The 10,000-nt window shown below is 50.8% G+C and overlaps 1 protein-coding gene across 2 annotated transcripts in view; it reads left to right on the forward strand.

Moving 5' to 3' along the window:
• Appl (amyloid-beta-like protein) overlaps positions 1-10,000 on the forward strand; it is a 98,589-nt gene that overhangs the window by 53,547 nt on the left and 35,042 nt on the right. For both annotated transcript variants that reach the window (XM_043022359.2, XM_043022358.2), the window contains exon 2: positions 1-109. This exon is cut by the window's left edge and continues 71 nt beyond it. In XM_043022359.2, coding sequence (XP_042878293.1) covers positions 1-109 — 109 coding nt within the window. The remainder of the gene's footprint in view (positions 110-10,000) is intronic.

The raw sequence follows: 10,000 nt of genomic DNA on the forward strand, positions 1-10,000 counted from the left end.
CCAGTACTACGCGCAGTACATGACGGAGACCGGGCGATGGCTGACGGACGCGAACTCAAAGGTCACCTGCCTCAAGGACAAGGTGGACATCCTGCGCTATTGCAAGCAGGTGAGTTTGAGTGTTTGTGTTTGTTTGTTGCAGGTCGGGAGTTTTTTTTTTGAGGGGAGGGGAAGGCTTGGTGGTGGTTGGAGGGGGCAAGGGTAATGGTGGTGATTGGGGGGTAAGGATAAGGGGGTTGGTGGTGGTGGTAGGGGGGGGGGTGGAGTTGAGAAGGTGAGGAAGATATGGGGTGGGTGGGTTGGGGTAGGGGTATGGGGAGGGGGTGCTACCTGGTGAGTTACTAGGTGGGAGGAGGTTCTTTGGTTGGGGGGGGAGGGGAGGTAAGTGGAGGGGTTGCGAGTAGGTGAGTAATAAGTAGAGGGGGGTAAGTTGATGGGGAGAGTGCGAGCAGGTGAGTAATAAGTGGAGGGGGGGAGGGGGTCACGCGAGGAAGTCGAGGAAAAGAAGTCTTGTTGATGGGACTCTTTGACGAAGGTAATTTGCTGGGCGTGCTTGTTTGTTTTCATCTCCTTTTTCCCTCAATCCTCTTTTTGCTTTTCTCTATTTTATTTAATTCTCTCCTCTCCTCTCCTCTTTTTTCTTCACTTTTCACTTTGTTTCTCTATCTGTCCGTCTTCCCTCCTTCCTCCCCCTCTTCTCCCTCCTTCCTCCTCCCTCTTCTCCATTCCTCCTCCCCCTTCCTCCCCCCTGTTCCCCTCTTCTCCGTTCTTCCTCCGTCCTTCCTCCCCCCTCTTCTCCCTCCCTCCTTCCTTCTTTCTCCTTCCTCCCCCCTCTTCCCCTCTTCCCCTCTTCCCTCCTTCCTCCCCCCCTCTTCTCCCTCTCCCTCTTTCCTACCCCCTCTTCCCCCTGTCCCTCCTTCCTCCCCCCTCTCTTCCCCCTGTCCCTCCTTCCTCCCCCCTCTCTTCCCCCTTCCTCCTCCCTCTTCTCCCCTCTCTTCTCCCTGTTTCCTCCCCCATCTCCCCCCCCCCCTCCCCTACCCTCTCCATTATCGTGTGCGGGTTGCAGTGACTTCCTTTTTATTTCGTAATTATCGTCGTTGTTGATGGTGACAGCGGGTTTTCTGTCTTCCGGTTTTTGTGTCTTTTTTTTTTTGGTGGGGGGGAGGGGGGGCGGGAGGAAGATTAGGGGGGGGATGGGTGGAAGGAAGGGAGGGAGGAAGGGTGGGAGGAGATGGAGTTTGAGATGGAGGTGGAAGAGGAAGCCAAAGGAAGGAAAGAGGGAGGAGGAGGGAGAAAGAAAGAAGAGAAGGAAGGAAGGAAGGAACAGGAGGAGGAGGAGGAGGAAGGTGGAGTTAGAGAGCAAGGAAGGGAGTGGGTGGAGGTAGAGAGGGAAAAAGAGATAAGAAAGATGATGTGAAAAAGGGGGAAAGACAGAGAAAAATGGGGAGAGGTAATAATAAAAGAAGTAGAAGGAAGAAAGGAAAGAGTAGAGGAAATAATGCCGAGGAGGATGGCGGGTAGTAGGAGAAGAGGGAGGAGGTGAGGATGGGGGAAGATGCCTAGATATCTCGATGTCTAGATATCTCGACGCCTCGTGTCTAGATAATTCGATGTCTAGATGTCTCGATGTCTAGATGTCTCGATGTCTAGATGCCTCGATGCCTAGATGTCTCGATGTCTAGATGTCTAGATGACTCGATGTCTAGATGTCTCCATGCCTAGATGTCTCGATGTCTAGATATCTCGTTGTCTAGATATCTCGATACTTAGATGCCTCGATGTCTAGATACCTCGTTGTCTAGATATCTCGATGTCTCGATTCCTAGATATCTCGATGCCTAGATATCTCGTTGTCTAGATGTCTCGATGTCTAGATATCTCGATGTCTCCATGCCTAGATGCCTCCTCCCTTCATTCAGGAGCGACAAGTTCCCTCTTCCATGTAGAGCCGAGAACTGTTGCCGAGACGCGACCGGCCGACCGTTCTGAAACGATGATGGTGGCGGTGATGATATTGCGTGGGTGGGTGGGTAGGTGGTGGGCGTGGGGGGTGGGGGTGGGTTGAGTAAGAGGGGTGGCTCGGGGTTGGGTAGGAGTGGGTAGGAGGTAGGGTTGGAAGGTGGGAGGTAGGGTTGGAGGGTGGGTTCGAGTGGGGGGTGGGTTGAGTAAGAGGGTGGGGGGGGAGTGGGTAAGAGGGTGGGTTGGCGTAGGGGGATGGGTTAAAAAGGGACAGAGGTCAAATGGGACGGGCGTTATTGGTTTCCAGATGGTATGGTGGATGTAGGGGAAGGGGGAGGGGGAAGGGTAGGGAGATGGAGGAAGGGTAACAGAGAGGGGGCGGGGGATGGAGAACGGGAAAGAGGGAGGAAAGGAGGGAGCGATAGTGGGTGTAAGAGATGGAGGAAGGGAGAGAAAGAGGGGAAAGTGAGGAAGGGAAAGAGATTGGTAGTGGAAAGGGAGGAAGAGAGAGAGAGAGAGAGAGCGAGAGCGAGCGCGAGCAAGCAACCAAGCAAGCATCGTCATCATCAGCAGCAGCAGCCAGCAACGCAGAATATAAAAAAGGCGGAATTGCATCAAGTGAGCGGATTTTGTCTACCTAAGTCGTCATAACTTTGCGATGAGTGACTTTTCCAAGGTTTTCTCTCCCTCCCACCTCTTCTCTCCTCTCTTTCTTCTCTCTTCTCTCTTTCCTCTCTCTCTTCCCTCTTTTCTTTTCTTTTCTTTTCTTTTCTTTTCTTTTTTCTCTTCTCTTTTCTCTTCTCTCTTTTCTCTTCTCTCTTTTCTCTTCTCTCTTTTCTCTTTTCTCTTCTCTCTTCTCTTCTCTTCTCTTCTCTTCTCTTCTCTTCTCTTCTCTTCTCTTCTCTTCTCTTCTCTTCTCTTCTCTTCTCTTCTCTTCTCTTCTCTTCTCTTCTCTTCTCTTCTCTTCTCTTCTCTTCTCTTCTCTTCTCTTCTCTTCTCTTCTCTTCTCTTCACAGCCAAGCACTCCCAGTCCTCGCATCTCCCTTCTTATCTTCCCTCTCCCTTCCTCCACCTTCTGATATATGCTTTCTTTTCTGTGTCCTCGCCCCCACCTTTCGTACTCTTTCTCTGTGGCTTTTTTCGCTTTATGATTCTCTCTCTCTCTCTCTCTCTCTCTCTCTCTCTCTCTCTCTCTCTCTCTCTCTCTCTCTCTCTCTCTCTCTCTCTCTCTCTCTCTCTCTCTCGCTCTCTCTCTCTCATTCTCAGTCTCATTCTCAGAGGGAAAGATACAGACAGTCATAGCGTGAATGAAGAATACCACCAAACACCTGGAAAAGGAGGAGAAGTAGAAGTAGAAAGAGAAAAAGAAGTAGGAAGAGGGTGGAAGAGGAGGACAAGAAGAAGAAGAAAAGAGGAGGGCGACAGGGACAGTAAAAAGAAAAAAAAAAGAACTGAACAAAAGGCAAAAGGAGAATCAACGCCATGGCAAAAGACCTGAGCCGCGATACGGATCTGAGGCAAGGATTGGCTTGTGGGAGTTGAGGTCTGTGTCGACTGGGGGGGTAGGGGAAGGGGTAGGGAGATGGGTAGGAGGAGAGGAGAGGAGGGGTAGAGGGGGAGTTAGGTAGAGGTAGGGAGAGAGAGGTTGGGGCAGGGGAAGGGGTAGGGAGATTGGGTAAGGAGGAGAGGAGGGGATGGGTAGAGGGAGGTAGAGGGGCAGGGGATAAGGGGATAGGAGGAGGGACGGGCAGGTGACACGGCAGGCTCGGATTACCGGGGCTGAAGGACAGAAAGTGGCTGGGTCGCAGGGAAGGGGTGGGGATGGGATAGGGGGAAGGGGTTGGGAGAGGAGAAGGGGGAAGGGATGGGGGAGGGAGAAAGAGAGGGGAAGGGGGAAGGGATGGGGGAGGGAGAAAGAGAGGGGAAGGGAGAAGGGATGGGGGTGGGAGAGGGGAAGGGGGAAGGGATGGGGGTGGGAGAGGAGGAGAAGAAGGAAAAGAGGAGGAGGAGGATGGTGGAAGGAGAAGGGGCGGAGGGAGGGAAAGCAACGGGGATGGAGGAGGAGAGGAAAACGAAAGGTGATGGAGAAGGAGGAGGTTGGTAGAAGTGGAGGGGGAGAAGTAGGAGAGAAGAGGGACAGAAGGAAGTGAAGGATATGATAGGGAGAGGAGGATGGAATATAGGATAAAAATGCATAAGAGGAGGAGGAGAAGGTTGACGAAGAGAAGAAGATGGTGGAAGGAGAGAGAGAGAGAGAGAGAGAGAGAGAGAGAGAGAGAGAGAGAGAGAGAGAGAGAGAGAGAGAGAGAGAGAGAGAGAGAGAGAGAGACGACGGGAGGAGGGGGGGGGGGTCTTAAGAAAGGAGGAAAGGGGGGGAGGTCAGAGGTCCTATACCCAGCCCCGCCTCCCTCGGTTCCTGCCACGCGACCGGATGCCAACGGATGGTTTTTATTTGCGTTTTATATATATATATATTTTTTTCCGGATGGTATTGTATGGCGGATTTTTTTTTGGAAGGGGGTGGGGGTGTTAGCTTCGTTTTTTGGGTTTGTTCGTTGTTTGTATTCTTGTTTGTCTTTGTTTGTTTTTTGTTTTTTCTTTTGCGACTGGGCTTAATGTGCGTTCGTGGTTTTGTTATGCTGTGTAGCCACCTGTGTATGTATGTGTGTATTTATTATGTACTTACGTGTGTGTGTGTGTGTGTGTGTGTGTGTGTGTGTGTGTGTGTGTGTGTGTGTGTGTGAGAGAGAGAGAGAGAGAGAGTGTGAATTCATATGTACGTACGTGTGAATACGCACAGCAGGGAGAGGCAGAGCCAGACCGACTGCGGGTTCATGAATATTCCATGGCAGGCGAGATCACAGCTCGAGGGCAAGAGGGGAGAGGGGAGAGGGAGGGTGGGGGACTCTTAGCTGTGGCCCATAGGAGATGGCCGTCACCTTCCACCCACACGGCAAACAAGCAAGCAAGCAAATGGACATATTTCGTGCTTTGTGTTGTTTTTTCTTATAGTTTGTGGGGAGGGGGATTCGTTGCTTGCTTGTTTTTTTTCTCTGGGGAGTTCTAAGTCTTTGTTTATTTGTTTGTTTAAAGGTGGGCGGAGCTGTGTGATGACCTCATGGGGAGTGTCTTTTACTTTAATTGTGTTGTTTACAGTTTTCTCTTAGTTTCGTTCCTGTTATTTTGTTTTCGTGGAGTCCGCACGGTCTGAATAGCCAGTCTGTTGTTTTCGCTCATAGAGGACTTTAATGAGGAAGCATTTTATCTGATTAATTTATAATTAATGAGAGAATCTATCAGTCACCAAGATTTAAGATAAAGATCTTTGATTCTCTCTCTCTTTCTTTCTTTATTTATTTATTTCTTTTCCTTTTTTTCTTTTTTTTTTCCTTTCTTTCTATCACTCTCCTTTCTTTCATTCTTTCCTTCTTTCTTTTTTCTTTTTTTCTTTCTCTTTCTCTCACTTTCTCTTTCACACAAACACAAACACGCGCGCGCGCTGTAATCGAACGTATAAATCACAAAATTCTTTCCCTGTTGTTGGCCGCCACACGATACTCGGGTCATGGCACTGGTCGCAGGTGTCATGGCCCTCTGGTGTCATATCACCTTTCAGAGGCGTTGTTCGCTGTGTAGAAGGGGAGGGGAGGGGGTAGGGGAGGGGCAGGGCAGGGGATGGGATGGAGGAAGGGGTGAAGCAGGGGAGGAAGGGGAAGGTATAGGAGGGGGGGGTGGAGGAAGGGGGGAAGCAGGGGAGGAAGGGAAAGGTATAGGAGGGGGGGGTGGAGGAAGGGGAAGGTATAGGAGGGGATGGGATGGAGGAAGGGGGGAGAAGGGGAGGAAGGGGAAGGTATAGGAGGGGAGGGGATGGAGGAAGGGGGAAGCAGGGGAGGAAGGGGAAGGTATAGGTGGGGGGCATGAAGAGGCTGGAGGGGGAGGTGGGGTTAGGAATGGGACGTCATGGGAGGGTTGTATAGGGTGATGGGGTAGGGTAGGGGGGGAAGGGGAGGGGGTAGTGATTGGAGCGTATGGGTAGGGTAGGGAGTAGAGGGGGAAGGGGGAAGGGGAGCAAGAGGTGTGATTGGGTACGGAGGGTAGGGGGGGGGGTAGAGATGAGGATGAGATGTTCTGGAAGGGTTTGTTTATGTCTTTAACCCTTTGGTGGGTCATCATTTGACTGACAGCCGTGGGAGGAAAGTAAGGCAAAAGGAGGAGGAATTGTTGATGTTGGTGTTGGTGGTGTTGCTGTTGCATTTGGTTTTGTTGTTGTTAACAAAGGCCATGATCAGAAAGAGAGGTCATGGCTAGAGGTGAGAGAGAGAGGAGGGAAGGGGAGGGGAGGGGGAGATTGTGGGGGTAAAAGAAAGGAAGAAGAAGAAAAAAGGATGATGAGGAGGAAGATGATGATGATGATGATGAGGAAGAGGAAGAGGAAGAGGAAGAGGAACGGATGTAGGATGAGTGATGTGAAAAGGGGAAAGAAGATGATGGAGAAAGGAAGAAGGAAAGAAAAATAAATAGAAGGAAGAATGAGGAAAAGGAAGCGTGATTGTAAAAGTAGAAGTAGGTTGAGGAATGATATGATAAAAGGGGAGGATGACGGAAAGGAAGATATAGAGGAGAAGAAGAAGAAAAATAGCGAGAGAGAAGGAAGAAGAAAAATAGCGAGAGAGAAGAAGAAGAAGAAGAGATAGCGAGAGAGAAGAAGAAGAAGAAAAAAGCGAGAGAGAAAGAAGAACAAAAGAGACCACGAAGACTTAAGTATGTCGATCCCGAAGCGAAGTCGTAGGAGTGTCGGCGGGCGGGCGGCAGATACCTTACATAGGGACTCGGCAAATGTCGTTCGGAGGGGTGTGGCGTGAGGCTCGCTCTTGCTCTTCATGTCTGAAACTCGAGAATTTTACTCTTTATTTTTATTTTTTTTTTTCACTTCCCCCCTCGGTTTTTTTTGGTGGGTCGGGCGGGGGGGGGGGGGGGGGGGCCATAGTGGAGTTGACGTTCTGTGTGGCGTAACGTGTGAATCATTCGTACGCGTGTGTGTGAGAGAGAGCGACAGAGAGAGAGAGAGAGAGAAAGAGAGAGAAAAAAAAGAGAAAGAGAAAGAGAAAGAGAGATAGAAAGTAAGAGCGAGAGAGCGAGAGAGCAAGAGAGCGAGAGGCAGACAAGATAAGTGAATGCTTGCTCTGCATAATTCAACCTCCTGCATGAAACATAATAAGACAGGCAATCGCTGGAACGACATCCACAGCGAGGCAGCGAGGCAGCCAGCACTGGGAGCGGGGGGAGGAGGGGCGAGATCTTAGCTGACATTGGCATGGGTGCTTGTACTGACACTGGCACTGGTACTGGCACTAAAATGGACAGGGATGGAATAGGAAATGATAGGGTAGGATAGGATAGCATAGGACGGGGTAAGATAGGAAACGATAAATGAGATAGGATGCAATGGAATAGGATAGGATAGAGTTGGATCAAGATAGGAAGGAATAGGATAGAATAAGATAAGATAAGATAGGAATCAGCATGAGCGTCAAGGGCAGTGGCGCAGCATTCTCGTGCTTGACCGATATCTAGCAAGCATATAAGTCTTCGCGTGGTCTCGGGTCGCCTCAGAGTGTGTCTTGAGCCCCGGTTTCACTGCCCAGACTCAGCCCTGGGTACTCACGAGAGGCCGTCCAGCCTCTTGTGATGTTTACACTGCAAATTTGCCTTCAAAACTTTTTTTTCTTTCTTTCTTTCTTTCTTTTTTTAATGGTGTTATAACTGCATAATGATATTTAACCGATTTCTAAGACATTAGTAGATTATATATTAACAAAGACCGCAAATAGAACAGTAGCTAAAAGCTGGACTTAGAAAAATATATTTTTTAGGCCTACTCCCCCCACCCACCCCCCAATCCTATCCAATCCCCCAGAGAGCGTGGCAAGTAAGCCTAGCCAATAAGGTGATAATCCCCGGACTTAGATAAGGCTTGTGGGAACCTCGGCTTTCGGTGTTATTAATGATAATAATGCCGATAACTTGACAACTAGAAAGGGGGGGGGCGAGAGGTTGACATAAGTGCCACCCCCCATCCCACCCCGACCCTATCCTGCCTGTTATAACCTCGCTTGTTTGAGCTGCTTTGACTTACGTTACGGCGTAGAAAGCTCAAGGCAAGTAAACATCTCGGGTGGGGTGGGGTGGGGGGGGGGGGAGCAGGTGTGGGCAGCAGGCGACAAAAGCTGCGACTGAGACATTGGGTTTAAGATAAGGGACGGGGGTTCGAGGCATTGGGATCTGCTTGACTTGCCTTCCCACTTCTTTGCCTTCTTGCATTCTTGCTCCTTCTTTCTTTCTCTCTCTCTCTTTCTCTATTTCTTTCTTTTTCTTTCTTTCTTTCTCTCTTTCTTTCTCTCTCTCTCTCTCTCTCTCTCTCTCTCTCTCTCTCTCTCTCTCTCTCTCTCTCTCTCTCTCTCTCTCTCTCTCTCTCTCTCTCTCTCTCGCTCTCTCTCTCTCTCGCTCTCTCTCTCTCTCTCTCTCTCTTTCTCTCTCTTTCTCTCTCTTTCTCTTCCTTCCTTCTTTCTTTTTTTCTTTCTTCCTCCTTCCTTCCCTCCCCTCCTCTCCCTCTCTCCTCTGTTCCTCCCTCTCTCCCTCCCTCCCACCTACCTACCTACCCCTTTGGTCTCTCTCTTTCTCTCCCTTCCTCTCTTTCTCCCTCCTCCTCCTCCTCCTCCTCCTCCTCCTCCTCCTCCTCCTCCTCCTCCTCCTCCTCCTCCTCCCCCCCTCCCCCCCTCCCCTCCCTCCCCTCGCCTCAGTTTGTTCACCCCGAATGGATGATTAAACGCGATCGCAGAATGGAAGGCAACCTTTACCTCGATGTAGTGTGTGTGTCGCCTGTTCTGTGTTCAGCTCTTTTCTTCGTCGTCGTCGTCGCTGCTAACGTGTTGGAGCTTGTTCTTTTAGGGGGAGAGGGGGTTGGAGGGAAGGGGAGGGGGAGGGAAGGGGAGGGGGTAGGGTTGGAGGGAGCTGGGGTGGAGGGAGAGGGTTGGAGGAGGAAGGGAGGGGTTAGGGTTGGAGGGGGGTTGGAGGGGGAGGGAAGGAGGAGGGGGAGGGAGAGGGGGTTGGGGGTGTGCTTGTTTGCTTCTTTTGTTTGGTGGGATGGTGGGGTCTGGGTCGGGGTATTGTTTTCTTTTTTTGGGGGGTGACGGGTTGGGGGGGTGGGGGGAGGAACGTGCTAATTATTCATACATTTTATAGACCCTTCGTTGGATATTGCAGCGCACGGGGGAGGTTGGTTTGTTGATATTGCAAGCAAGAAGCAAGGAGGCAAGTAGTTCGGTTCTTTCGCAAGAGATTTTTTTTTTGAAAATCCAAAAAGAGATTTGACAAGCGACACTTCATTCCCTAAGAAGTCGTTCTGGGTCGTGGTCGTGGTCATATTCGTCGTCATTTTCGTCGTCGCCGCCGCCGCCTGAGTCGTTTCGTCGGTAAATGTTATTCCGGAGTCGCCATTATTAATGAAGTACATGCGTCATGGTCTGGCTGGCTGATTGACTTGGCTGGCTGACTGACTTACTTGTCTGGCTGGCTGGCTGGCTGACTTGTCTGACTGACTGACTTGGTTGGTTGGCTAGCTTACTTGGCTGACTGGCTGGCTGGCTGACTTACTGACTTGGCTGGCCTGCTGACTTGTCTGGCTGACTGGCTGACTTGGCTTGGTTGACTGGCTCGCTGGTGAAAATGCCAACTGTAAGGCGTCGGGACTCCAGTTAGGTTGGGGTAGGGTAGTGGTAGGGGGCGGGGGGCTGGAGGTGCCAGCCAGCGGTGTCGAGTGCGGAGTGCCGGGTGCCATGGCGGAGGGCGCGTGAGGGTAGGTCAGGTCAGGTCAGGTCAGGGCGAGTCAGCATGAGTGTGGTTTTGTGGGAGTGTAGTTAGGTAGGTGTGGGTGGTGGGTGTTGTGGGGGGGAGTTATGTAGAAGGAATTTTGATGAGATGTTGGTGGGGTAAGGGTGGGTAAGAGGATATGTGGCACGGATAAGGTGAGGTATGTGGTAAG

Source organism: Penaeus japonicus, unplaced genomic scaffold (genome assembly GCF_977035675.1).
Source record: "Penaeus japonicus unplaced genomic scaffold, GWHDUDI00000001_assembly GWHDUDI00000041, whole genome shotgun sequence".
NCBI lineage: Eukaryota > Metazoa > Arthropoda > Malacostraca > Decapoda > Penaeidae > Penaeus > Penaeus japonicus.